Source organism: Emydura macquarii, unplaced genomic scaffold (genome assembly GCF_026122565.2).
Source record: "Emydura macquarii macquarii isolate MOO-44397 ecotype Brisbane River unplaced genomic scaffold, CSIRO-AGI_Emac_v2 contig_1348, whole genome shotgun sequence".
In the NCBI taxonomy this organism is placed as follows: Eukaryota; Metazoa; Chordata; order Testudines; family Chelidae; genus Emydura; species Emydura macquarii.
In genome coordinates, this window is record NW_027131485.1 from 3,123,652 (window position 1) to 3,148,488 (window position 24,837).

General features: G+C 40.7%; 2 protein-coding genes across 14 annotated transcripts in view; both read right to left on the reverse strand.

Annotated features, from left to right (window-relative positions):
- The window catches only part of SUN1 (Sad1 and UNC84 domain containing 1), a 68,483-nt gene extending 49,395 nt beyond the window's left edge, over window positions 1–19,088 (reverse strand). For 3 of the 12 annotated variants that reach the window (XM_067550903.1, XM_067550905.1, XM_067550899.1), the window contains exon 1: window positions 10,542–10,911. The gene's annotated coding sequence lies outside the window, so the exon portion shown is untranslated. Of the gene's footprint in view, window positions 1–10,541; window positions 10,984–14,443; window positions 14,499–19,075 lie in introns of those variants that run through there. The other 9 variants (XR_010920315.1, XM_067550901.1, XM_067550900.1 and 6 more) reach the window with 9 other exon arrangements.
- Window positions 19,089–22,822: 3,734 nt separating this feature from the next.
- The window catches only part of DNAAF5 (dynein axonemal assembly factor 5), a 44,364-nt gene continuing 42,349 nt past the window's right edge, over window positions 22,823–24,837 (reverse strand). For both annotated transcript variants that reach the window (XM_067550913.1, XM_067550914.1), the window contains exon 13: window positions 22,823–24,194. In XM_067550913.1, coding sequence (XP_067407014.1) covers window positions 24,064–24,194 — 131 coding nt within the window. In that variant the 3' untranslated portion in view covers window positions 22,823–24,063. The remainder of the gene's footprint in view (window positions 24,195–24,837) is intronic.

Below are 24,837 nucleotides of genomic sequence, written 5' to 3' on the forward strand. Positions count from 1 at the left end.
TACTGGATGTACACCAGAGGGATTATATAAGCTTGCAAACTCCACAATTCTAGTGAAAACCTGGTATATATGGACTTTCAAATAATTTGTATGTATCTGATTGCTTTAATCCTTTAACATTTCTCTTATAGTTTTATATATTTAAAATAAAAAAAATAAAAAAAACCCTTTAGGTTTAGTTACTAAAGGATTCACTGGCAGCGTGGTATTTTGGGTAAGATCCAAACATATAATGATTTGGTAATGTGGCTGACCTTTTGGGGTCAGGAGAACCTTTTTGATAAAGAGCATAGAGTTTTAAATAACTTATTTCTTTACTGGACGTAGTGGCTGATTGGGAGCCAAAGACTGAAATGCAATAAAAGGATTAAAACAATGAGAGTCCTGTAGCACTTTAAAGATGAATAAATTTAATTTCTGCAGGCATAAGCTTTTGTGGGCTGGAACCCACTTTGTCAGAGGTAAGGAATAGAAACCAGATAGGAAGTATATATATACATATCCAGGGGTAAGGAACAACAATGGGGAAGGTAGATATAAGCAAAGTCCATTCAGTTAGAGTAGTTGAGGCCTATTCACAACCATTGATTAGGAGGTGAGAATGTGTGAACAGTGACAATTACTTCTTGTAATGAGATTAGGTAGGGTTACCTATATTTTGTTTTAGCTTCTTGATAACCAGTGTGGGGAATCAGAAGCATTGTTTGTGGCTGGTTGGGAAGTCTGATTTCAGTGTCACGCACCAGTGCTGGGAGAATCTGCTCTCCTTTTGCAGCCTGCCCCCTGATCTTGGCATTTTCAGGTGGTCTACCCTAAGCACAAACAGGTCACAGCCTCATAATCCTGCTTTATAGCTACCCCCTATTTGAGCCCTGACTGGCTCGGTTCTCAAACTATGAATATTTTATGACTCCACCCACCATGAAGATCATGGAGAAACACTGATCTGCCCACTAACTACCAGCCCGTGCTTCTGGATAGTTCTGGACACTAAGTAATAGCCTTGCTCTGTGTTCATAAAGACACAAACCAATTAGTTTCTCAAATGCCTCTATCACTAAATAAACAAAATACTGCAGGTACAAAAGACATGTGGGTTACAGGAGCATAAGTCTTGGATTGTTGTTAGTTCTTTTGTTTTTCTGGAGATACGGGAGTTATGTAACGAGAGAAGGAGCAGAGCGTGCACCCAGAAAGGAGCAAAACTGGTGTCAAAGCAGGACAGTGTAGGAAGAAGGAACAATATTCTTTCAAGTACAAACTCTAGTGCCGATTTCAACACCTGGAACTGGAGGAGAAAAAAATCTGCTATGGCTGCAAGTTGTAAAAACAGACCTTATTTAGGGATTTATTTTCAAGAAATTCCTGTACCTCTGGGTAAAAAACAGAACATATGCTAACTGTAAACAGTGCAACAAAGAGATGCAAGGCCTGATTGTCAGAATTAAACGTTATGAAAAATGCTCCTGAGAAGGCAACGGCTTTGAAGATGACGTGAATGTGTCTGAACAATCTGGATCAACCAGTTAAACTTATTTTTGCATCATTCGTATGGACTGCTTACCATTTCTTACTATGCTAGTATGTGATAAAGCAATCAACATTAAAGAGAAAAGTAGAAGATACTCTGAGTATATTAATCTATTTCCTTAGCCTTGAACAAACTGCAGAAAGATTGCTACTATGTTGCTGATGATGTTTACATTCGGAAAGAATTTCAAGAGACATTGAAAAAAGAAGTATCAAAAAACAAAGTTAAACTGCAGGCAGTAAAGAAGAAGATCGATCAAGCACTTACTCCACCTCATTTTCTTGCCAATATTCTCACCGCGAAGTACTAGGGTAGATGGCTAATTGCAGCAGCATCCTCTTCAGCAATGACATGAACATCTGACAGTCACCCAATCAATCATGCCACCATAATACATTTCAGGGCTAGAGGTGAACCATTCATGCAGTATGTTTGCTGATGATGTTTTAAAGGAAGTCTCATCACTGAACTGGTGGAAGTCACTAGCTAAGCACCTGGAACCAGAGTGTTTGTTGAAATGCTAATAACTTTGGAAAGCAGTAGCTTCTTCTGAAGGCACAGAAAGTTCAAATAAATAAAATATTCTATTTCATTCAAAGTTGAGAGATCAACTGAAAGATGAAAAAGCAGGAAAACTTGTCTCCCTTTTCCAGTCTATGAATAAAAACGAAGAGACGGGATGAGATCTAGTTACAAAAGTTTGAAGAACAGCCTAAGCAACTTTGAGACAAGTCTCCTTTTTCCAGAAATTTAGGTGAGTAGGAACTTAAGCTCCAGTCACTTTCACTTAGGCATATTTGAAAATTTTCCCAGGCTGATTATTTCATCAGTTTAATTCACTGATTCGTTAACCCCTCTGTTCCTTTATTAAATCACTTAGATATAAATGTGAAACAGGTTTTGATAACAAATGTATGTATCCAAAACATTTAAAGATTGTTTTGTTTATTAAAAAATTTTATATGTTTTTGTGCTTAATTAAATTCCAGTTACCATCCTAATGGAGCTTGACACAAATCATAAGTAAAAAGTTAATTACCTAATAAGTGATATATCATTCACCATTTTCTAATATACTAAAAATATACAATTAATAAGAATCTGAAAATATTACCCTAGGTAATTGCTTACATAAATCTGTGTTATTAAGAGTATCCTCCTAGCTAGCAAAGAGATGTACTAAATCTAGTGTAAAGGCTCTATTTAGTTGTAAATTAACAACTATTAAAACATGCATCAACCAATGAGAATTCTTCACCTGTATTTAAGTTACTTTCTAAAGAAAAACACAAAAGTTGATTCAAATCGATAATTGAAATGAAGGCTTTACACTTCGTGATTTAAATCATGATTTAAATCAATCCACCCTGATTCTTTTATTTATAAAAGATGTCTGCAGCGCTATGAAACGTGAAGTGCCGGCAGTATGCCTGATGATTCAACACTGCAGGATCATAACCTATGTAATAAATAATATGGCAGCATACCACTGGACATTACAGTTAGAGTACAGAAGAAAGCTTAGATTTAGATATGAACTCATTCTTTCAATTCACAAATAGGCGCCGGAGTGGGGTGGGCCACCCAGGCCATGGCCTGACCAAATTTTAGCATGTTAATTTATATAACCTACAAATGTGCAATTGTCATTCCAGTTAAAACTGTATAGCTATTTTTAACTGCCTAGTTAGCTAAATAGCAAGCTATACTTCTGTTTTGTTTGTGCCTGGCGTGACATTTCCAACCAACGTGTGTCATTACATAAATTGCCTGTGTATACGTCCCAGCTAAAGTCGCAAAAAAGCATTCAGGATGTCAGGAAAAAACAAAAACGAAACAAACCTATTACAGACTTCTTCAAAAGCAAACAAAACAAAAGAGATGAAGATATAACACCAGCACCACCGGCACCACTAGCAGACTCGACTAAGGAAAAGACGGACCTTCATAATGAGGTCGAGAAAACAACCTGTCGCATCTACCTCCTCGGTTTGCTCTGCTGCCACCCACTGCTCCAGTGAATGCTGCACAGAATTTGCCAGGCCCTGTCAAGAAGATAACCCCACAGTGCTGGAGGGCACTAAAAAGGTACAGGGAACTGGATCATCACAGTGAACTTGATCAGTTCAGTCGAACTGGTTCTAAGACTTTAATTGGATAACTTCGTATGAAACATGGGGCAAACTGTTCTGCACACAGTGCCGTTTCTGTACAGTCAAAGGCCTAAACCTGACAAAAAATATGAGGGTGCATTTGCTGTTAGTGGTTTTCAGAATTGGAAATATGCTGTCAAATCCTTCCCAGGACATGAAAAAACAAAATGTCACAGGTAATCCACGACTCAAATGCACACATCATATTAACCAAGCATTGCTACTCAGCTTGACTCGCAACTGAAGGCTCAACAAAACAGAGAAATGCTAATTAAACAGTTAACATCCTTCATTTCCCAATGGGACAAGGACTGGCAATAGAGGGTCATAATTCTGAAAGTGGCAATCAGATCATGCAACTTCACGCTGAGGATTGTCCTGAGCTTAGCCGCTGTCTTTCTGAGAAAAGATACATGTTCCATGACGTAATCAACGAATTAATTCATCTCTTTGCAATGGACAGCTTACAGAGACTGCTTTCAAAGATGCATGACATTGGATTTTATTCTATTCTTGCAGATGAAACAAGGGATATATTGCAAACAAAGAACAACTGGTCACTTTATTTCGCTGGGTAGATGAAAATTACACAATACACAAAGATATCATTGGCCTCATTGACTTACCGAAAGCCAACTCCTCTACCATCTATAGTGTGCTAAATGACATTTTGAAAAGCTGAAACATGCTGCTGGGTCTATGCAGGGGGCAGGCATATGATGGTGCATCTAATATGTCCAGTCACATATGTGATGTTGCTGCCCAATTTAAGCAAAAAAAAAAAACCAAAAAAAAAACCCTGCAGCCATTCATATTCATTGCTTGGTACACTGCATAAATCTGTGCCTGCAAGATGCAGGGAAAACTGTAAAGCAGTTGGGGATGCACTGGACTTGGTGTTATAGGTGACCCAACTCATTAAGCAGTCCCCAAAGCGAAACCATTTGTTTGAGACTTTAAAGAGAGAATTAATTCCTGAGAGTCAAAACCTGCACACCCTCTGTCTGACATGATGAACGGTCCGCACCGGTGCGGTGAAATCCATCATAGATAACTACAGTGTTCTCTGTACTGTAATGACACATATCAATGAGGAGTCACATGATGAATATGTAGAAGAGTTTGTGGCATCTTGGCAATGCTAGAATTCAATACATTTTATGGTCTGCGTCTCTTCTACCTTGTCTTCTCTGCCACTGAACAGTTAACCAAAACACTGCGAGCGGTTAACACGGCACTAAGGGATGCACGGAAAGCAGTGAAACGAACACAGGGATTTCTTCTGCGGCAGCAGTCAGAACAGGCCCGCGAAAGTTTCTACAAGTCAGTGAAAGAGGCTGCCAGAGATTTGACAGATGCACCTGTGCTGCCAAGACACCAGAGACCCCCAAAAAGGCTGGATGGGGGAGAAGCTGGCTACACCTTTCAGAGTCCAGCAGAATATTACAGGAAACAGTGTTATGAAGTTTTGGATTTGCTTGAATGCAAACTGGCTCGTTGTTTCCATCAGAAAGACACTGATGTGGCAGTTGACCTGGAGAAGCTTCTGCTCACTACAGCTAAAGGAGACAACGTCACTTTTGCTCCCACAACTTTGGAATTGTATGCTAGCAATCTTGATCACTTGCATACACAGTTGAAAATGTTGCCGGATACAATAAGAGAGTCTGGAAACGAACCCACAAGAATAATGACTATTAGATCAATCTCAAATGCAATGAATACGGTGCCTGTGGCAAAGAGACTATCGCCAGAGGTGCACAAGCTACTTCGTTCATACTACACAATACCAGAGACAATGGCAACAGCAGAAAGATGCTTTTCCACACTCCATCATGCTAAAAATTACCTGTGATCTACAATGACTCAGATGAGATTGAATGACTTAATGTGTGCCTACAGTCACAAGGAGACACTTGCAGACAGACATTACTGCAACTGCAGCTGAGTTTGCACAATGAAATGATTGCAGAAGGACTTTCTTTTCAAAGTCTGACACACATGGACAATAAAATGGCACTTCCATATTCACAAGCAAGGAGCTGTCAAATATTGGTGAGTGTTATAACTTGATGTTTCTCGATTACTCTTCCTGTACTACTGCACACAGTGCAATTTTTGTAATTTAATAATTTTGTGATTAGCGTTGTGTTACTAATAATCAACTATACTCTATATGTATTATGCAAAGAATGTATGTAAGAATGACATTAAGTAAGAAATCGGCGGGGGGCGGGGGAGAGGAGGAGTGTTGGTTGGTTTGTTTGTTTGGCCCCTCCAACCAAAAAGGCATTCCTCGGCCCCTAGAAATTGCAATAATACTGAGTCTCCAGAGTTAGTATGCAGCCTTGCAACTCAACAATTATTATGGAAGTATTATGTATGCTAGTAGCCGGAGTTAGAAGAAAACCCTTCCCTCTAGCAGTATCAGTAGGAGATAGGGAAAGACTATGCACTGTTGTTATAGCCTTGTTGGTCCCAGAATATCAGAAAGACAAGGTGTGAGAGCTAGTATTTTTTTATTAGACCACTTCTGGAAGAATTAGGAAATGAAAGAAGGGGAGGGGCAGGGAACCACGCATCTTCTATTGTTGTCACACTGACAGCTATAATCAGGTTTCAAATAACAAACGGCCCATTTTAGAAAAACTGGAGGCAGGAGATCTTAGGGTCCAGGGATGCAAAACAAGAGAGCCTGGTTAGCTTCAAATTTACTCTCACATTCTCAAGACATAGGAAAATAGTAGCATCAGATACTATATTGGTCCTTAAGTTCCCCTGCCAATTTTTCAGTATTCCAGTAGTATTTTGCTTATATTAAATAATAATTTGCTCCTCCCAGCAGATATGTGAGGGACCTAGTGAAACAGCAAGGGAGACTGACTATATACAAAGTTTCATCAAATGCAGATAATAAAACTGATAAGGTTGAGACTAACTATATAAAAAATTAGACAAATTATTAAGTTGGTTCTGTCCTTACGTCCATAAGATGTACTTCTGCTCAGATATTACTTTTTGGCTGAGTAGAAAGGGACTTTGCCTGAGGATTAACATTCTATATGGTCCCTCCCAACCAGATCTTTGAAGTTAATACCTACAATATAGAGTGTTGGAGCTTTGTTTGCTATTCATATTCTTTAGATGGAGATAAATCTCTGCACAGAACACTTTTTTTCAATTGGACTTGTACTCTCTTTTGCTTCTTTTTTATGCATAAAGAAAGCCTAATGTGTTCCCCCCCCCAAAAAGTGTGTACCTAAGAAGCTTCAAGAATATCAAGTCTGCTCTTCCCTAGTTTTGCTGAAGTACCTGCTGGATGTCCAGAGCAGGCATATTGTTCTTCTCACACTTGAACTGAAGCACAGGTGTTGACTCTTTACCCCGACATTCTCTTCAAAATCTCATTAGTCATTGGAATTAAACTGGTGTTACAAGAACTCACCACACAGACAGACTAGGAATCCCTTCCCTTGTCAACTGCTCAGCTTTCAGTCTTTGTGATATTATTTCACTAACGCTCTAAAATCAGTGTCTTCCAAAACAGACAAAACCAGAATTTCTAATGTAAGAAGATTCAAGGTCTAAAAGACTTTTTTGAGAAAGTAGCAACAAAGCACAATCCTTTCCCCCCCCTTTTTCACAGGTCATCTTTACAAGTCAGTCCCATTCTACTTACATTGTAAGGGCACTGTACTGAATCAACACCAAGAGGTACAGCAAGACCTTAAAACTATGGACAACGGACATGTCTGCAATTTGCCATTGGGGCTGAATGTGGACCAAAAGGTACAGATACTTTGCAAGGAGCAGTTCATCAACAAATCGAATTTTGACGGGCTGCTCAGCTGATTTCATGCATCTGACACCCATCAGTATTCCTCCACCTAGAATGTTAGCCTATGGGACAGACTTTCAAAGGCACAAATAGGACTTGAGTGGTTAACTCCCTTCTTGCACCTTTGAAAGTTTTTCTCCAACTCCTTAGCTCTCTCTATTAGATCTCTTAGATTTCTTTTCTCCTGCACCCCGCCCCCCACTCAGCCTCCCTTTTCAGGTTTTTAAACAAAATTAAACAGAATTTACATGAACTCACTTAAGGTATATTTCTCATCTGCTCAAAAAAGGGATGTGAGAAAGAAAGAGACTTTGGGAATGATCATCACTACTGAATTGTATTCTTTTATATTTCTGCTAATGAAAATGAAGTAAAGGCATTTGCCTTTGGGTCTCATGTTACCACAGGCCAATCACATCTCTAGCACAACCTCCAATTACAGATTCACCACCTAACTGCTTCCTAACAGCAGCAATAGGAGACCTTGTTAGTTTGAGTTCAAAATGAAATTTACAATGTTAGTCCAACAACAAGGGGGATTCTGAAATTAAGTATGCTTCTTTTCTGTAATATTTTAAAAAATGAACAGTAAAAACATAGCTTTAAGATGGGTCTTCTACTTACAAGCAATCAATATAAAAGTCATAATCATGGTTTTCAACATTGAGTACCTAAAGTTAGGAATTTAACTGATTTAGGTACCAAAATACGGAGTGATTTAATTTCAGGAGTGCCAAGCACAGAGCAACACTTTTGAAAAAAATCAGATTACCTTAATAAGCCTAACTTTAGACAACAATTTGTGAAAATATTGGCCCATGCCTCTGTTTGAAAATGTTTTACCCACTATTGTTACAAGCAGCACTTAAGACTACTGTAGCTGAAAGATTAAGGGAGAAATTTCCTCTTTTTCCAGTTTGTTCACTTTGTGCATTTGACAGCACTCTACTATGAAATCAGTCAGTTCCCTGTGTTCATGTGAATCTTTCACAAAAGTAACAGGAGCTGAAAAGAAGCATTTTAACAAAGGAACATGTCATTGTAAGGCCCCAAAAACTGTTAAAGGAACCTACTTTTAACTCTTTATGCTGACTAGACTTCAAGTTCATGGTGTCATGAGGGAATCCAGGAAACATGAAGTATACACTTTTCACAATACTTAGCTGCTTAAATGAATTGTCAAGTTTAGTAGGCCCAAGATCTGACTATCACTGCCTCTATCCCTTGAGAAGTTTGTTAGAAAAATCCATATAACTTCTACACAGAATGGTGGGAAGGGATGGAGAAGAGTGTAAGAAAATAAGAACCACCATACTGGGTCAGACAAATGGTCCATCTAGCCCAGTATCCTGTCTTCTGACACTTACAAGGCCCATAGGCACTAGCTTTTTAGCACAACCCTGTCATGACAAGCACGCAGCAGCACGCATTCACTGCAACCAGCAGATAACAGGTACTTGGATGAGCCCCACCTTAAGTTATGTAAGTCACAAATTAATGTAAGGTATCTATGTAGCTTCCACCACAATAATATCTGAGTGCCTCGATCTTTTCTTAGTGTTTTATTCTCACAAACACCTCTATGAGGTAAGGAAGTGCTATTATTCCCATTTTACAGATGGGGAGCTGCAGCACAAAAACTAAGTGAGTTTCCAAAGACCATACAAATCTATGTTGGAGCAGAGAACTGAACTCATGTCTCCCAAGTCCCAGACTACTGTCTTAACCCCTTCCTCTCTAACAATCAGGACTGAGGGGGAAAAATATCATGTCTTCATTGGGAAAAGACATTGGACAAATGCTAGCAGCAAAATACAGGCTGCCACCCTTGTAATAGCAAACCCATGTTAATGCATCACAAATGGAAAATAAAAGTGAGACCTATTTTCTTAAGAAATCTTGAGATTACAAAGAGTTCAGAAGAATAAGATTTGACAGCATTACTTTAAACAGAATCTGCTATTTTAACCCTACACTTGAAGGCAGATAAACTCATTTAAGTTATTCATATAGAATACATGCTACTACCACAAACTCCAAACAAACAATTTTTGCTAGACCATGTGCTCATTTCATTACTATATATATTAAATAATGTAACAACTCCCAATAGTCAACTGTTTCTACTTATTTCAAACTTGAAACTCCACTACTGTTCACAATAAGCATTTAATACTAATATTGTCCTATGTAGTGAACAGGAATTTAGTCATCTGAAATTCTTAACTAAGTGATTATTAAATTAACTTTGTATTTACTTCCATGGAGCGTATCTTTAACTTTTGCAATGTCTTCCCCACATATCCCCAAAAGTACCAGCTTAAAACAGGCTGAAAAGCAAAGAGCTTCAAGCAAATATTAAACAACTCTCTTAATACAAAATATTTGTTCATAAAGATATGAAGAACTATTTAAGAAGGATGTTTATATATTGTTTCTTTAAAAAAGGCTCGGAGAACACTAATAAAATTAACATTATCTTGTAAATGTGAAAATTTGAGCTATGATGCTTAATAGTTGCCAAACGGTAACAATACTACTTAAAACAAGGTCTGTTAAATAGACAAAAATATTGTATATTCAAGTTAAGAACCATTTTAAATATAAAAAGGAGCTGAACAGAAAATAGCTACAAATTCAATTGTGATGAGGCAACAAACATGTCTGCGCAGTGTTTATACACAAGGAATCTAAAACATGTCATAGCAAAAGTGCACTGAGTCATTTTACAGACTAGGAACCTTCACATTAGACAGCGATTTAAAAACTCATGCAGAATTTACTGCACGTGAATCTAATCAGGCCTCTTCATTTAAAGATGTTCAATGGTCTACTGAACGCTCATGAAATTAGATATTTAAGCAGGCTAACCTGTGATAAAACAAGTAGTTTCAAAACAAACAAGCTTGCCTAGGTAAAGCTCCAAGATCAATTTATATTACAGTTTAACAAACAGCAGCAGCAAATGCATGGTATCAAACCTATATATCCAAAATCCAGAGTCATCCATTTCACATACTTAGAATAATTATATGCTTCAGCATTCTGTTCCAAGGTCCAGCAATCCCAGTCAAATAAATTCAAGGCAAGTTTGCAAGTTGACAGCACATTATTTTCTATTCCACACTGCAGAATCCCAAAATGGCTTCCCAGTCTCAACAAAGCATGAAGGATCAGACTAATCTGATCCAGCCTCTCAAAGCTCCTATTGTCAGTCAGAGGCAGAGTTTGAATTTATTGGACACTGCTATTTTAGCCAACCCACACGTTTAACCCCTTAGTTTCTCTCCATAAAAAGGGATCGACAGTCTCACACTTAAGACCTGGTCCGGTATTTTATTTATAGTTACATGCTACAATTGGTTTAACTATCATTTTTCCATAAACTTTATACCAGCAAACACACACAGAACTTGATTTCTAAATTGCTTCAGGCATTTGGCAAAACAATTTGCAAGACCTAAATTTTCACCACTTACCTTTATTTCATAAAATTAAGAGATAAGCCTGATCCAATTTTCTGCTTTTTATAATACAGCTAACCTCCCACCCCCAAACATACCAGTTAGTCCTAGTTAAATTAGCTCTTAATACCATGTCAATGAAATAATAAAGGCAGAAGAACATGACAAACGTGACACACCATGATTTGTTACTGTACAGATGCAAACAGAAGGAAAGACATACTGATTACAAGGTTAGTAAACAAAGCTGTCTATAAGCAGATCATTTGTAAATACAATGTTTCTACTCAACATCTTTTCTTCATTAAATCAGCAGATTTCAATTTCCTAATCACTGAAACGTTAACCACCTTTAAAATTTAGTTTCAAAGCAGTAAAATATATACAATTACATGGAGTATTTTATATTCCAAATCTTGAATCAAATGCATGCTAAGATATACTTCAAAACCTGTTCCTCCTTCACTTTTAGTATCACAATTTGCAGAATTAAAATATTTTAAAGCACAAACTACTCAGTGGACACACCCAACAAAGCTGTACTCACGCTGTCATAGTCCATGTGCAGAGCTGTGCTTAGCATGATTAAATAAGTAGTCTACAATACTCCTTATCCCTCTTAAAAAAAAAAAAAAAAAAAGAGAGAGAGAGAGACTACTGCTGCTATGGGGAAAATTATCAGTTTTCAGAAGGCTGTTCCTAAACCAGGACCAAAACTTCATTTTACACATGAATATTTGAGAAGGTGTCAAATTTACTGTTTGACCTTGATCCTGCAATCAGTACAGAGCCCCACTGAATTCAATGGTATCCCCTTTGGGGCACTCCCACATGCAATCAATTATAAAATCAAGGCCTTAGTTCTTAAATGTTTCAAAATAAAAATTTTGCACTAAAAATATGATGTGTAACTTGCAGCTTCTGTAGCTTATTGTAGAAGTGAAAAAAATGTTTATCTAGGAAAAATTCCATTTCCTCTTCCTGAAACGTTAATTTGAAAAACAATGTTTGACATCTGTTGAAGAGAGATTAGTATTTTAACTTGCAAGACTGACATCGGAAACATAGCTTCATGGGACGACTTAAATAAACAGAATGTAGTTGCCCATACTGGAATTTGGAATACATGGGTGGAGATTATATTACTGACCTTGCTTACCTCAACTCATAGTAAAACTAGAGTGTCTTATCTTTACTATGTTTCTATCTCAAGATTGTTTACCACATGTAAAAAACACACCTTTTCTTATCAGTGAATATAAGGCCTTAGTAGTGGACCCTGTCATTGGATCCAAAACAATCATGTCTTGGTTCAATTTTGTATGAAAAAATAGCAAAGCAAAGCAACTCCAGCAAGCCAGGGCAGCATACCCTTAACATCATGCTGGAATACTAATTCAGGTTAGGGTATACAGAAGCAGGCTATAGCTGTTCCTGTGGCTACATCTTCACTAGGCGGTAAGGGTGTGATTCCCAAATCTTGTAGATACACCATCCTGCTAGCATGATAAAAATAGTAGTGTAGCTGCAGTAGCATTGGCAGTGGGAACACAGGCTAGCCAAGCCAAGTAAAAACCTGCCTGAAACCTGGGGGTATGTACTCAGCACGGTTAACCTGTGTCACTGATGGCCATGCTACTACAGCTCCATTACTATTTTTAGTGTGCTATCTTGGTGACAGCTAGTGCACATATGTCTACAAGAGCTGGGAATCACACCCTGAGCTCCTAGTGTAGCTGCTGCCTGTGTGACACAAATACAAGACTTCAGTTTCCAAGAAAATATGGCCTGTCACGTGTAACAAATTCCTACAACACCGCACCAGTTTCTGATTTCTCTCACTCCAGTAACTTCACTGACTTCTGGATCTACAGGAACAATCAGAATCTGGCCTAATAAGCCCATTTCCCTAAAGTCTTCCAGTAAGATTTATATTTTCTATTTTTTAATCTCATGCTGGCACCAGTACATTATACTCTGCTCTGCTAATAACAGTGCCTCTCTGGCCCTGCCCACGATAACACCATGCCTAAAATAATTTGAGCACAGTTTACACCTACACACATGTAAAGTACAAGCTGTAATAGATAAATGTATTATAATAGTTTTCAGAAGCTCCTACTAGACTCCATCTGGGGAAGTTACATGCTAGAGCTGTTTATCACTAGCCTTTTTTTTTTCCTTGCCTGAAAAAATGCCCATTATCGCTAACAACTCCATCTGTGGTAGCAACAAAGCAGCACTAGTGCAGGCAATACACTGGCAACAGGGCAGCAGCAGGTCACCAGGGGTCAGTATGTGCTAACTGGAACTGGACGTGGGGCTAGTGTTTGCCCCTCACCCATGGAGTGTCAGGGGCCTCCCTTCTCAGGCTAGAGCAAGGGCCCCACCGGGATCTACTCTACGCTGGTACAGTACTGTGTCCAATTCTGGGCACCAGACTCAAAATGTGGACACACTGGAGAACATACAGAGGAGAGCAACCAAGACAACGAAAGGTTTAAAAAAAAATCTGACCCCTGGGGAAAGAAGACTGAAGGGGGAAACCTAATAAGTTTTTTTCGTGTTAAAAGGCTGTTAGAGCACAGCGATCAATTGTTTCCCAGGCCCTCTGAAGGCAGGACAAGCAGCAATGGGGGTAATCTGCAGCAAGGGAGACCCAGGTTAGCTACCAGGAAAATCTCTCCAACTAGAAAGATAGTTGAGCTCTGGAACAGGCTTCCAAGGGAGGCTGCGGAATCCCCTTCACAGGGAGGGGGCAGTTTAAGAACAGACTGGGCAAACTCTCAGCCTGCCTCGGCACAGGGCTGGACTAGAGCCCTGGAGCTCCCTGCCTGCCCTCCAGCTCTAACCCCCGTGTCACCTAACCCCACCCCTCGGCCAATGCTCGGCGGGGGGGCAGATTAACCCCACCACCGGCCTCGCCGTGGTTTCCAGCCCTGCTCGCTTCCCAGCAAGCTCCAGTCAGTGCCCGGCGGAGGACGCTGCTGCTGGGGGGGGACCGGGGCCGTTCGTCTCCCTCTGCAGCGGGCCGAGGAGCCAGAGGCGGCGGCAACCGCTGCTCGAGTTTATCTCCTTTAACCCGCGGGGGCCTGACGCCTCCTTACCGGACCAGCAGCGCCAGGCTCCCCGGGCGGGGCAACGGCAGGTCACCGGCAGGGGGCGCTGTGTGCTAACCGGGGCGGGCGGCGCGTGCCCCTCGCTCGGGGGGGTCGGGGCCGGGGCCTCCCCTCACAGGCTAGCGCCCGGGCCCACAGCCGCGGAGGGGCGAGGAGCGGCCCCTTCTACCGGGCGCCGCGCCCCCCGCCCTCCACTGGGTGACACCGGGACCCCACACGCCCCTCTCCGGAGTCCGGCGGGAAGCCCCGCGGGCAGCAGGACTCGGGGGTTGGCCCCGCAGCGTGGGGGGGCTGGGCCGGGGTCTCGCAGAGCGAGCGTGTCCCTCGGGAGACGTTACCTGCGCGGGGACAGGGAGGAGGCTGCCCGCGGCAGCTGGAGGGAAGGAGGGACCGAGCGGCGGCGACACGGAGCGAGCCCCGCCCCCACACCCACCTTTAGCCGCCGGGAGCCACCGCCCCCCGGCACCGCCGCCCCGCCCCGCCCCAGCCGCCGTGCAGCTCGGCACAGCGACCCCTGGCGGAGCGTGGCGCACCCGCTGCGCTGCTCCCCGGCCCCCACAGCCCCAGCGCGACCTGACACCCCCCACCCATGGCACTAGAGCACGGCCTGACACCCCCATCGCAGTGTGACACCCCCCACCCCTGGCACCACAGCACGGCCTGACACCCCCATCGCAGTGTGACACCCCCCACCCCTGGCACCACAGCACGGCCTGACACCCCCATCGCAGTGTGACACCCCCCACCCCTGGCACCAAAGCACGGCATGACACCCCCATCGCAGTGTGACACCCCCCACCCCTGGCACTGGAGTGCAGTGTGACACCCCCCTATCACAGTGTGACGCCTCTCCAGCCATGGCATCAGAATGCAGTGTGACACTCCCTATCACAGTGTGACCCCCCCCCCACCCATTGCACCAGAGCATGGCGTGACACCCCCAGGCAGCAATGCCCAATGTGACTCCACACCAAGGTGCCAGGTTCAGCAGGACACTTCTCTTAGAGCATGTGGCCTGATACCTGCAGCATGGCGCTCTGGTCCCTCCAGGGGACCAGTACACAGCATGCTAACCCCTCCTCAGGGCCCCAACATTCAGCATGAAACATGCCCTGTAGCCCCCATACCTTGGACACGGGGCATATATACAAGGGAACAGAGTTAAAGTTGCAGGAGTAACTGTAAATCTAGCATTATCTAATCTCTGCTCTACTTTGTAATGCTAATATTCTTTAGTTTAGGGGGTTTGCATGTAATTAATAAATATGTTTACATGCATAGGCCCCAACATCAGCAGATCGCTATTCACTATTATTTTCTCTCCATTCAGAGGAAAGGCCCCTTGCTATGACTTTGTTTTCTTTTACCAATTTTTCATCCAAAATAGACATTACCCCTTAAGTTTCATTTACTTAATAAAGTCTTTCCTTTTGTGCATCCAGTACTGGATGGCTGGGTGACCTTGGACAAGTCACTTCACCTTCCTGGGCCTCAGTTTACCCATCTATAAAATAGAGATAATGATATTGACCTTTATGGTAAAGCACTTAGAGACCTACAGATGAAAAGCCCTATATAAGAGCTAAGTATTATTATTTTTCCATTCCTCTGTTGTCTCCATCTTACTTCACTGCCTTTTCCCCTTGGTTTGTATCACCTCCTTTCCTTTGCACTCATCTCTCATTCTTTCTCACCATTCCTTCCTTCTCTCCCATTTGCCACTCTCTTTTAAATGCAACTAACCATTGCACAGCACGCCAAATGAAATTATAGGCTCATTGCTGCTTTAAGGTTCAGTGCTGGGCACCCCAGTGGGGTTTGATTCTGCCGCCATATACGTGAGTGACTTTAAGCATGTAAATAATCCCACTGAAGCCAATGGAACTACTTACATGTTCTCAAGAGGGGGCCCACAGTTTGAAATGAGCCTGACCAGTTGAATATTTTGATAATACATTTTTGTAAATTAAAGATGAAATCTGTGTTTGAGTCACAACTTTAAAATCTTTAATTTTTTCAAATGTTTATTTATCTAAGATCAAAATAGCTTTCTTGCAGGTATCTCTGGGTGTGCATTACTTACTGTGAGAGACCCTAGTAGTTCTTTCAAACCCATCCAAGTGGAAATAACAGATCATAAAAAACAGAATGTGTGTACATTGTATCTCTTGAGGAAAGGTATAACTAGGCCCATGTTGTTATTTACCTATGTGCTCATGGGAAATGACTCAGCTTGTTGAGGAGAGACTCACTAGGTGATAAATATAGAAATATGAAAGAAAAGAAGAGCAGGGAGAATCTGTTTCCTTCCATCCTAAGTGGTTTCTAGACACAGAATGTTTGGATAAGAAATGGGCAGAAAACTCATCCTGGAGAAATAGAGAAGTAGGTTATGAACATAAAGACATTAGAGCAGGCCAAATTAATCTCTCGTGTAACTCAAGTCATTGCAGTTACATCCAGCAATGAATTTGACCCATTGTTGTTCCTTTAAAAAGTGTCTTGAGTCTAGTCATGTATTTTATTTTAAAAAGTTGCTGTATGTAATATTGACATGATCCCAATAAGGCTCTGAAGTTAACACCTAGTTTAATAAAAGATGGAGCAGGATATTAATAGCTCCCCTTTGCTGTCTGCTGGGGTACCTTTCAGAAAGCCATCTCCATCTCCTCGCCTTCTCTGTCTTCTTCTGCACCTATCTGGCACCTGCTTCCTTCTCTTAGTGGGGAAGGGTAGTTGGAGGCTCCATTTAAGGTTATTAGACAGTCAAGACCTGGTCCTCAGCTCAGTCTAACGCTTCTGGGAATCCTCTGGTAGTGTAGAGCTGGTATAGCCAGCTCTGTGACACTCATTCCCCACTTCCATGGGGGCATGGTCAGGGTTGATGAGAGAGGGAACAACTGTACTGGGGTCCCAAGCTCAGGTGATCTCCCAAAACATGTATAATATCTGTGTAAATAAAGTGAAATGGGAAGGGGTAGAGCCCCAGCGAACATGATGTATTGAGGTCCCATATTTCTCTGGACGTGCCCAGACTGCGCTGTGCTCTGGCAACAAAATGGGCCTTAGAACACTGTTCCAGCACTCATAGCTGCTCTAGTCTGTGCTGGGGTCCCTTTTGGCTAGCCCCAGGAACGGGAGCAAGGGACAGTGAAGAAAGGTGACTTAGCACCAACCTTGCCTTTGCCCCTCCATTGTGCGGATGCAGCGCTCAGCTTCTAGGGGCATTGTTGACTCAATTTTGGCCAAATATTTAGATTTTGTTGACGATTTTAAGACCAGAAGGGGTCATTTTGACCAAAATAAGCTTCTATATATAGTCCATGATTTAAAAAAAAAAAAAAAATCCAATGGAAACAGTTTTAAACCAAATAAACATTCCTCTGAAGTTCCTTGCATCTAAAACAATGCAGCAATAAGCAAAGCTGCAAATAAAAGTGAAACTGACAGCTAACTTTTATTGTCCAAGTTGAGGAATTCAAAAAGTAATCAACCAGCATAAACAAAGTAAACCAGATTTCAGTTTTAACTATCTAGAGGGTTGTTGGTAATACAGGCAAAGAACTTTGTTTCTTTATACTATAAGATTATATTGGCAGGTTCCCTTGCTCTGTGCCATCAGTGAAGTCAGCCAAAGGTAATGCTGCTTCAGACTCTGAAATCAGGTCATCAATTAAATGGGGGTGCATAGCCCTTCAGTACTGCTTTATTATTAGATCCTGCCATCGTCCTGACTTAAAGGGGATTTCAGATGTTAACAAGAAAAGCCGATTACAGACGATGAACGCTGACAGAGCAGCTGTTCTCCTGATACCTCTATTTTGCTAGTTCAGCTCAGTTACTGCTATTGTTGAGCTTCCCTGGGGAATTGATCTCAGTATGTGGACACAAGCCTGTTAACTGTCTGTAAGTGTTGTTGATACTTCAGCTCCCTAATAATAAATGTACATTCCAATGACCATGATTTCTGCTGCACCTGTCTTTTTTTTTTTCCCCTCCATATAATTAAACAACTCTTTAAGGGCTAAAGCTCCAATCCATGATGTGTCCGAAAGGTCAAGCTCTGACCACTGTCCTTTGGAGAGGCTAGCAGTTGCTCACTCCCCTACTCTGCAGACCCCGTAGAAAGATTCTATGGAAGAAATCCTTGCCCTACTGCAGTCAATGGCAAAACTTCCATTGACTTCATTGGGGCCTGGATTTCACCCTATATCCTGGGCATTGCTTTCATTTGTTTGGTTGGTTTATGCTGGTAGGCTTTAATCTGTGAGATAAAGCCAGCTAGTGAGCCAATCAGAACACTGATATTCAGGTTCAGGTATTCCAAGACGTTTTTAATTAATTGCTACATTTAATAAAACCAAGGTACGCTGTTTGTGGGACTGATCCAATTATCTATGAAGTCAATGGGAGTCTTTCCACTGAATTCTGTGAGAACTGGTTCATTATCCAGAATCTCCTTTCTGAAAGTGAACTTCACTACATGATCTAGAGAAATTTCTGATAAAACCCCTCTTTATTTAAAAAAAAAAAATAGCAAGAGAAGTCAACATGCAGCTGTGGACACTAAATAGCTACTAGGCAAGGCGTTAGCAGATAAGGCAGACAAAGCCAAGAATGCAAACAAACAGCTTCAGAAAATCTGCATCATACCACAATGTGCTATCAAAAATATTTACGAGTTCAAGAAGAAGTCAAAAGTCAGTGGTATGTGCCCTTAGGATTATATTGTCAAAGGATGAAGTTGGGGGGAAGTGTGGCAATGCAGCCATCTGACATCGTAGTACTGGTCAGAGTATGTCCTGTCTCTAGAGATCAGCACCAATGCTGGCTGTGTTACTGAAGTCTCAACTTCTGTCTGAGGTGCTTTACTGTCACTCACTTAATGCCCCAGTTCCTAATTCTACTTCAGATAGCAGGCAAGTGTTTAGGAGACATCACATTCAGTGAGGAAAATGCATGCCACTTACTGAACATTTTCTTTCTTTGCAAATCCAGGTCCAAAGATTCTCCAAGATGGGTCTTGTAGCCTGCCCTGCAGAAAAAGGCAGAACCAGTTCTCTCCCTGCAGACAGTGCAAGGGTAACCACACCCTTCTGAAGAGTCTGCCAATTGGAGATAACTTCCGCAGCCAGGAAAAATTATACTTGATAGAAAGTTACATGAGAAATATAGCCATAAGAAATATCCAAAAAACCCTGATAAATCCTAGCCGGTAGAATAGCTGAACTAGCCAAACAGAAATAAATTTAATACATTTCAATTGCATCTCAACAAAGAAAAGTTTGTAAGTTTGTTACAAACAAAGTAAAAGTTGAATCTACAGACCTGAATTTTTTAATAAATTTATTTTTCAGAAAGGAGGATACATTTTCCCATTTCCCTGCAAATCCAGGTCCACGGATCCTCCATGGTGGGATTTTAATAGCATTATCCATTTATAGAGAGCTTTGGAAAACCTGAGATAGATAAAACTAGTAGCAACCCTAATCTCTGAGGTAATCATTTACAGAGGCATTTCACCATCCAAACGACACGCTGGAGGATATCCAATTTGTGGAACATGGTGAATGTACGCTGGGAGGATCTAATTGTTGCTTTAAAAATTTCCTTGTAAGGAACAAAGGCATGTTCAGCCCATGAAGCCATCATGGCTGAGAAGGAATGAGTCCAGAAACTGGATGGAGGAGTCAGGGACTTAGCTCTGTAAGTTTACAGAAAGGCCCTCCTTTGGAAGTCTTGCTAAAGAAACACTTGATTTTTGAATATGCAGAAAATTTTTCCCAAAGTACTCAAGATGGGTGATAAGGCTGACACTTGAGCTTTCAAGGTGGCTACTTTGGACCCCATGCTTTGGCCATCCTGGAGAAACTGACTATTTTACACTTCTACCGAAGAAGGGACATCTCTCTCTCTCTCTCCCTAACCCAGCATCTAAACTGAAGCCAGGTCTCAAAACACCCTTTATTTAAACAATGCAGTGATAAAAATACCTGCTCAGTATCGACATGGTTGCTACCACTAGTTTAGATTAAAAAGTCTGAACTCTGTCATTGTAGATGCATCCTTAAGAAGCTGTGTCTGTGGCACAGGAGTTGTGATGCAGTTGCATTATCTGGTAGATCTTTAAGAAAACTTTACAATTGGAATTTGGGTCCTGGGCTAATGCCTGGGGAACAGAACTTGGTGTACCCTGCAGAAGTCTAATGTTCTGTAGTAGTTCTTTGACACATTCCCTTGGCTTTTGAAGTTTCAGTATGGTACAGAAGTGACATGCTTTAGTAGGACAGTTGTGTAACTATTTCACAACTATATGAAATATGCCATCCCACATACATCACACCTCCCTTTCTGCCTTCAAAGAACGTTTGATAACCCTCCTGTTTCACAAAGTCTCATCACTCACTGCTCTGTGTTTATATTAAGCTCATTCTTTTAGAATCTAAACTTTTCAGGGCAGGACTTTGACACATTTTATGTTTTATATTGCACAATATACGCTTACACCACTACGTTAATAGGAACAATAGAGCCGAGCAAAGGTATTCCCAGAAGAACAATATTTGGTGTTGGCATCAGGAAAAATCACAGCAAATCACCATCAGCCCTCCTCCAAGAGAAGCTCACATATACTATACAGCAATGAGCGTGGTATAAGAACCTATATAGAGCAGTTGTTTTGTTTTGATGGCAAATTTCAGAAGCAGGGGGAGGAATTAAATTTTGGCTTCTGCATAGGAAACTCTAGTGGAGGGAAAGTAGAACTTCAGTTTAGAAGAGACTTCTGCTTGTGTGTGCATATGGTTTAAGATTAGAATAATCCCATGCTGGAAGAGGAGTGACCAAGATACCATTCTTTCTATGGGAAGAGAGGGGGAGGGAAGCAGCTAGTGGATTCTCCAGTCCCTTTTGTTAGCTTATTGCAGGCAAAAGGGCCTACCCTATTTTCATATGCAAATTGACTTTTTGTACATGCAGGTCATATATTTGCACATCTACCTACTCAATATGCATATTTATGCAAGAGAATGTGAAAGTTAGGAATAAGAGCTAATTTGTCTGTTTCTCTGTTATTTCCTTCAGATATTTCTTTGACAATACTTAGTGCTGTTTTCTTTCCATGTAAAGCTGCTGTTAATAGACCTTGGTTTTATTTGTTTACAACCTGATTTTGCTAGTTTAAAATGTTAGGTCACTGTCTGTCAGAAAAATCTACCTTCAAAACACATTTAATTAAGAAGTCCTTAATAGCTAAACCAAATGGACACTGGCGGTGGTAGAACGTGAAGGCAAATTATTGTGTCTAAGGCTTGCCCTCTTTCCAAGAGACAAAATTGGTGAAAATTACACTGTAGTTTTCCTTTATTTTCAGTGCAGTTAAAAATACTTTATTGACATGACCAGCTACACAACCTACGCTAAAGAAACCTCAGGTATCTGTCCGAGGTAGATACAATGGTCCAGATTCTCAGCTATACATGAATTTTGTGCTCTGATCTGTGAGGGCCGCCAGTAGCCATTTTGGTCCCCAGCAAACACTGAACAACCTCAGGACTGCTGTAAATTATGACACCTTTTGATGGTCCAGTAGGGGCTGTTGCACTAGGTGATGAGTGCTAGATTGCAGGTCACGCCTGTGGCATGCCTTCTCTCTGCCCCCAAACTAGGGGTTGGCCAGGAAAGCATGGCAGAGAGCTAGCTACACACACCTCCATAACATTGCCTCTCAGACTCATGCCTCTGCATTAATTCCCATAGTTTTCTACTTGATCATCCATACCCCTCCTCCACCTCTAGCCAGCACAGCATTTTGCAGTAGCTCAATCTGGACTCAGCAGTAAATCAGTTTATATTTATAGATGTTTAAGATACTTTCAAACATTGCTATATACCTATGTGAAAACAGCTCGGTACAGTGTGGCCTGGGCCTTAGCTGCAAGTAACATAAACAAAAGGAAGGGATAAGGAAAAAATAAAAATACTGCACCTGCCAATTTAAGACATATACATCTTTGCATAAACATATTTCTGCTTTGGCCCATAGTACAGGGAATCTGGTCTACAGATCAATTTGGTTTGTTCCAAACTCCCTCTAATTAACAAAAGATGTTTGCTTCAACCAAGGTGTGGGGGAAAACAAAATCTCTTGGAAGCAAGATGGTCAGTTTCCCAGTTCTACCTGCTTCCTGGTCTGGCAGTTTCTTCACTAGGCTGGGAGGACAGGGAACAAGAGAATTTTGTTCCCCTCTGGGGCTTTCCCCCAGCCTTATACTGCCTCCTCAGTGTGGGTCTCATTCAAAGAGATTCCACCATCTTCAATGCACTTTGGATCAGACCCTATGTCCTTGCTGTAATAAGTCTCTAGTTAACCCCTTACTTGCCTACATTAGGCAGGGGACAAGCATCTCACAAGCTGTTTTAATTATTTTAGCAATTTTCACACTACCTACTCCTTCCTACCCACCCATTCTCTCTCACCCACCGCAAAATAATAAAAATAAAAAGGCACTTTTCCTCCAGGCCAACAAAACAATACAAATGTAGACTGTGTAAGCCATACCATTTTGGGAGATGAGCCAAATAATGTTGGAAAAATCTTCAGTAAACAACAGGAACATTTTTAGAAACTAAGGCCAGATACCCCATGGTCTTGCACTTCATATTAATTTCCTTCCATGGAAAATGAATATTGTTCCATAATAATTCATAGACAAAGATACTGTAAATATAGTTTTTAATTATACAGCTCAACATACAGAAAGACATATTGTATATACTAAAAAATATCTTAAAAAATCAGACCTGTTATCTAAAATCAGAGTATTCAACTTCAACCTGAAGACAAAATTTTTGTTTAAGGCACTACAATGTAAACAATAAAAAATACAGATGCCATGTAATTAATGAGTACAAAAATAGAAATACTATAGAGCTAAGTATATTTTTGTAACAAAATAGCATTGTTTTTCATGTAATGTATAATCCTTAATTCCTTATATATTTCTAAATATATTCTTAATACTTTCTTCTCTATTCAGACAGTGCAATGCAGTGACAATATGAGGCATATATTAGAGACATACATGCTCAGAATAGAATAGGTTCATTTTATAAACTGCAAGAGGTAAATATTATAGTACAAAGAGATTCAATCAATTTACAAGTACTGTGGAAAAATAAACTTCCTCCCCCTCTGGGTTAATGGTTTTATTTTAAATGGCAAAATGTGATGCTAGTTACAATGGAGCCCTGTTAGAAACTAAGGGACCCATTCTTCAAAAGCTGCCAGGTATAGTGCTTATGTGACTAATTTGCCTTTAATTTGAATGGCACTACTCTAAGTAATAAGCTCCTCACTCTGCAGTGTTTGCTGGATCAGTTGCTCTGCATTGAACTAGTACAGTACTTTGAAGGCATCAGTACACAAAATGGTGTAAAATTCTGTTGCTTGATGCAATTCCAATTGTGCATGGATACCTCTGGGAGAACAGAACCCCAAGGGCTTGATGAATTTTCAGAGCTGGAGGTGCTCAGCTTGCAGGATTGAGGCTTACATGACCTATGATAATACAATTTTAGGGCTGAAGGTCCATTATATAGAGGTTTGTTTGTGAAATAAGTTAGCTTTCTCAACAATAAATATTGTCAGACAAATTCACAAAGAGCATTCTTGCTCCAATCCTTGTTTCTCAAATACTTTAAATAGGGAATTAATTAAATTAAAACATTCTGTTTTGTATTACTAATTGTAAGCATGTACAGTCCTGTTGAAATTGCAATGTAAGCTGTCTGAGTGTGTTGATTTCACTTTTAAAGAAGACACTACTCTATTTACAAAAGAACCACACCTCCATTGCTCAACTTATTTTATTGTAGAATTGAAAACCACACAATTCCAGTTCACATGAAGTTCAAACAAGACTCTAGAGACAATGTTGCCACTCCTGACTCAGAAATTCTACTCCCCAGTTGACTGAATGTGCTGTAGTAACTGATTACAGTATGCTGGAGTTCGATGCTTATGTTCAACTGCTTCTATTTCTTTCACCAGCAATTCTGGGTATAAAACACTTCCTTCTTTTAAAACATCTGTAAAACAAGAACATGCATTTATAATAATCAAAAGATCTGTCCTTCTCTGCACATGCTTCAAAGTGCCTGAAACCTGACTTGGAAGGACACATTTAGAGGGGAGAGAGTGGTATTCAGTCTTCATGCTAATGTAATTCCTGTATCTTTTGGGGCTATCCATAAAGTATATAGACATTTTCTGGTGATTTTCAAGACCACCTGCACCCATTGTAACACTTTGTAACAGTGAAACAAACATACAAAATAACCCCCACCCATGCATTATGTAATTTATGGACAGCCCCTTTGCTGATATTGGTATTTGCAATGTTGATAACCATCTGCTTGAAAATGAACCGAAAGCACCAATTCATTTTTATGTAGACCACGAAACAACTATCATATTGCAGTGACTATAAACTCCTGACAGATCTGAGGCAGTGATTTAGTGGAGAAAGCTCCATATCTCTTCACATTCCCCTAATCTATCTAGTTACTGGAAGGTCTAAGAAAACAAGGGAAACCTGGACAAGCAACCAAACAAGAACATTAGAGGAAAAGCGTAAACAAGGCAAGACTGTTAGGAAAGCAGATGAAGTTAAAGAATTGTGCAAAGCAGAGAAGAAATAACTAAGATTGGACAAGCAGAAGTTCTGGAAAG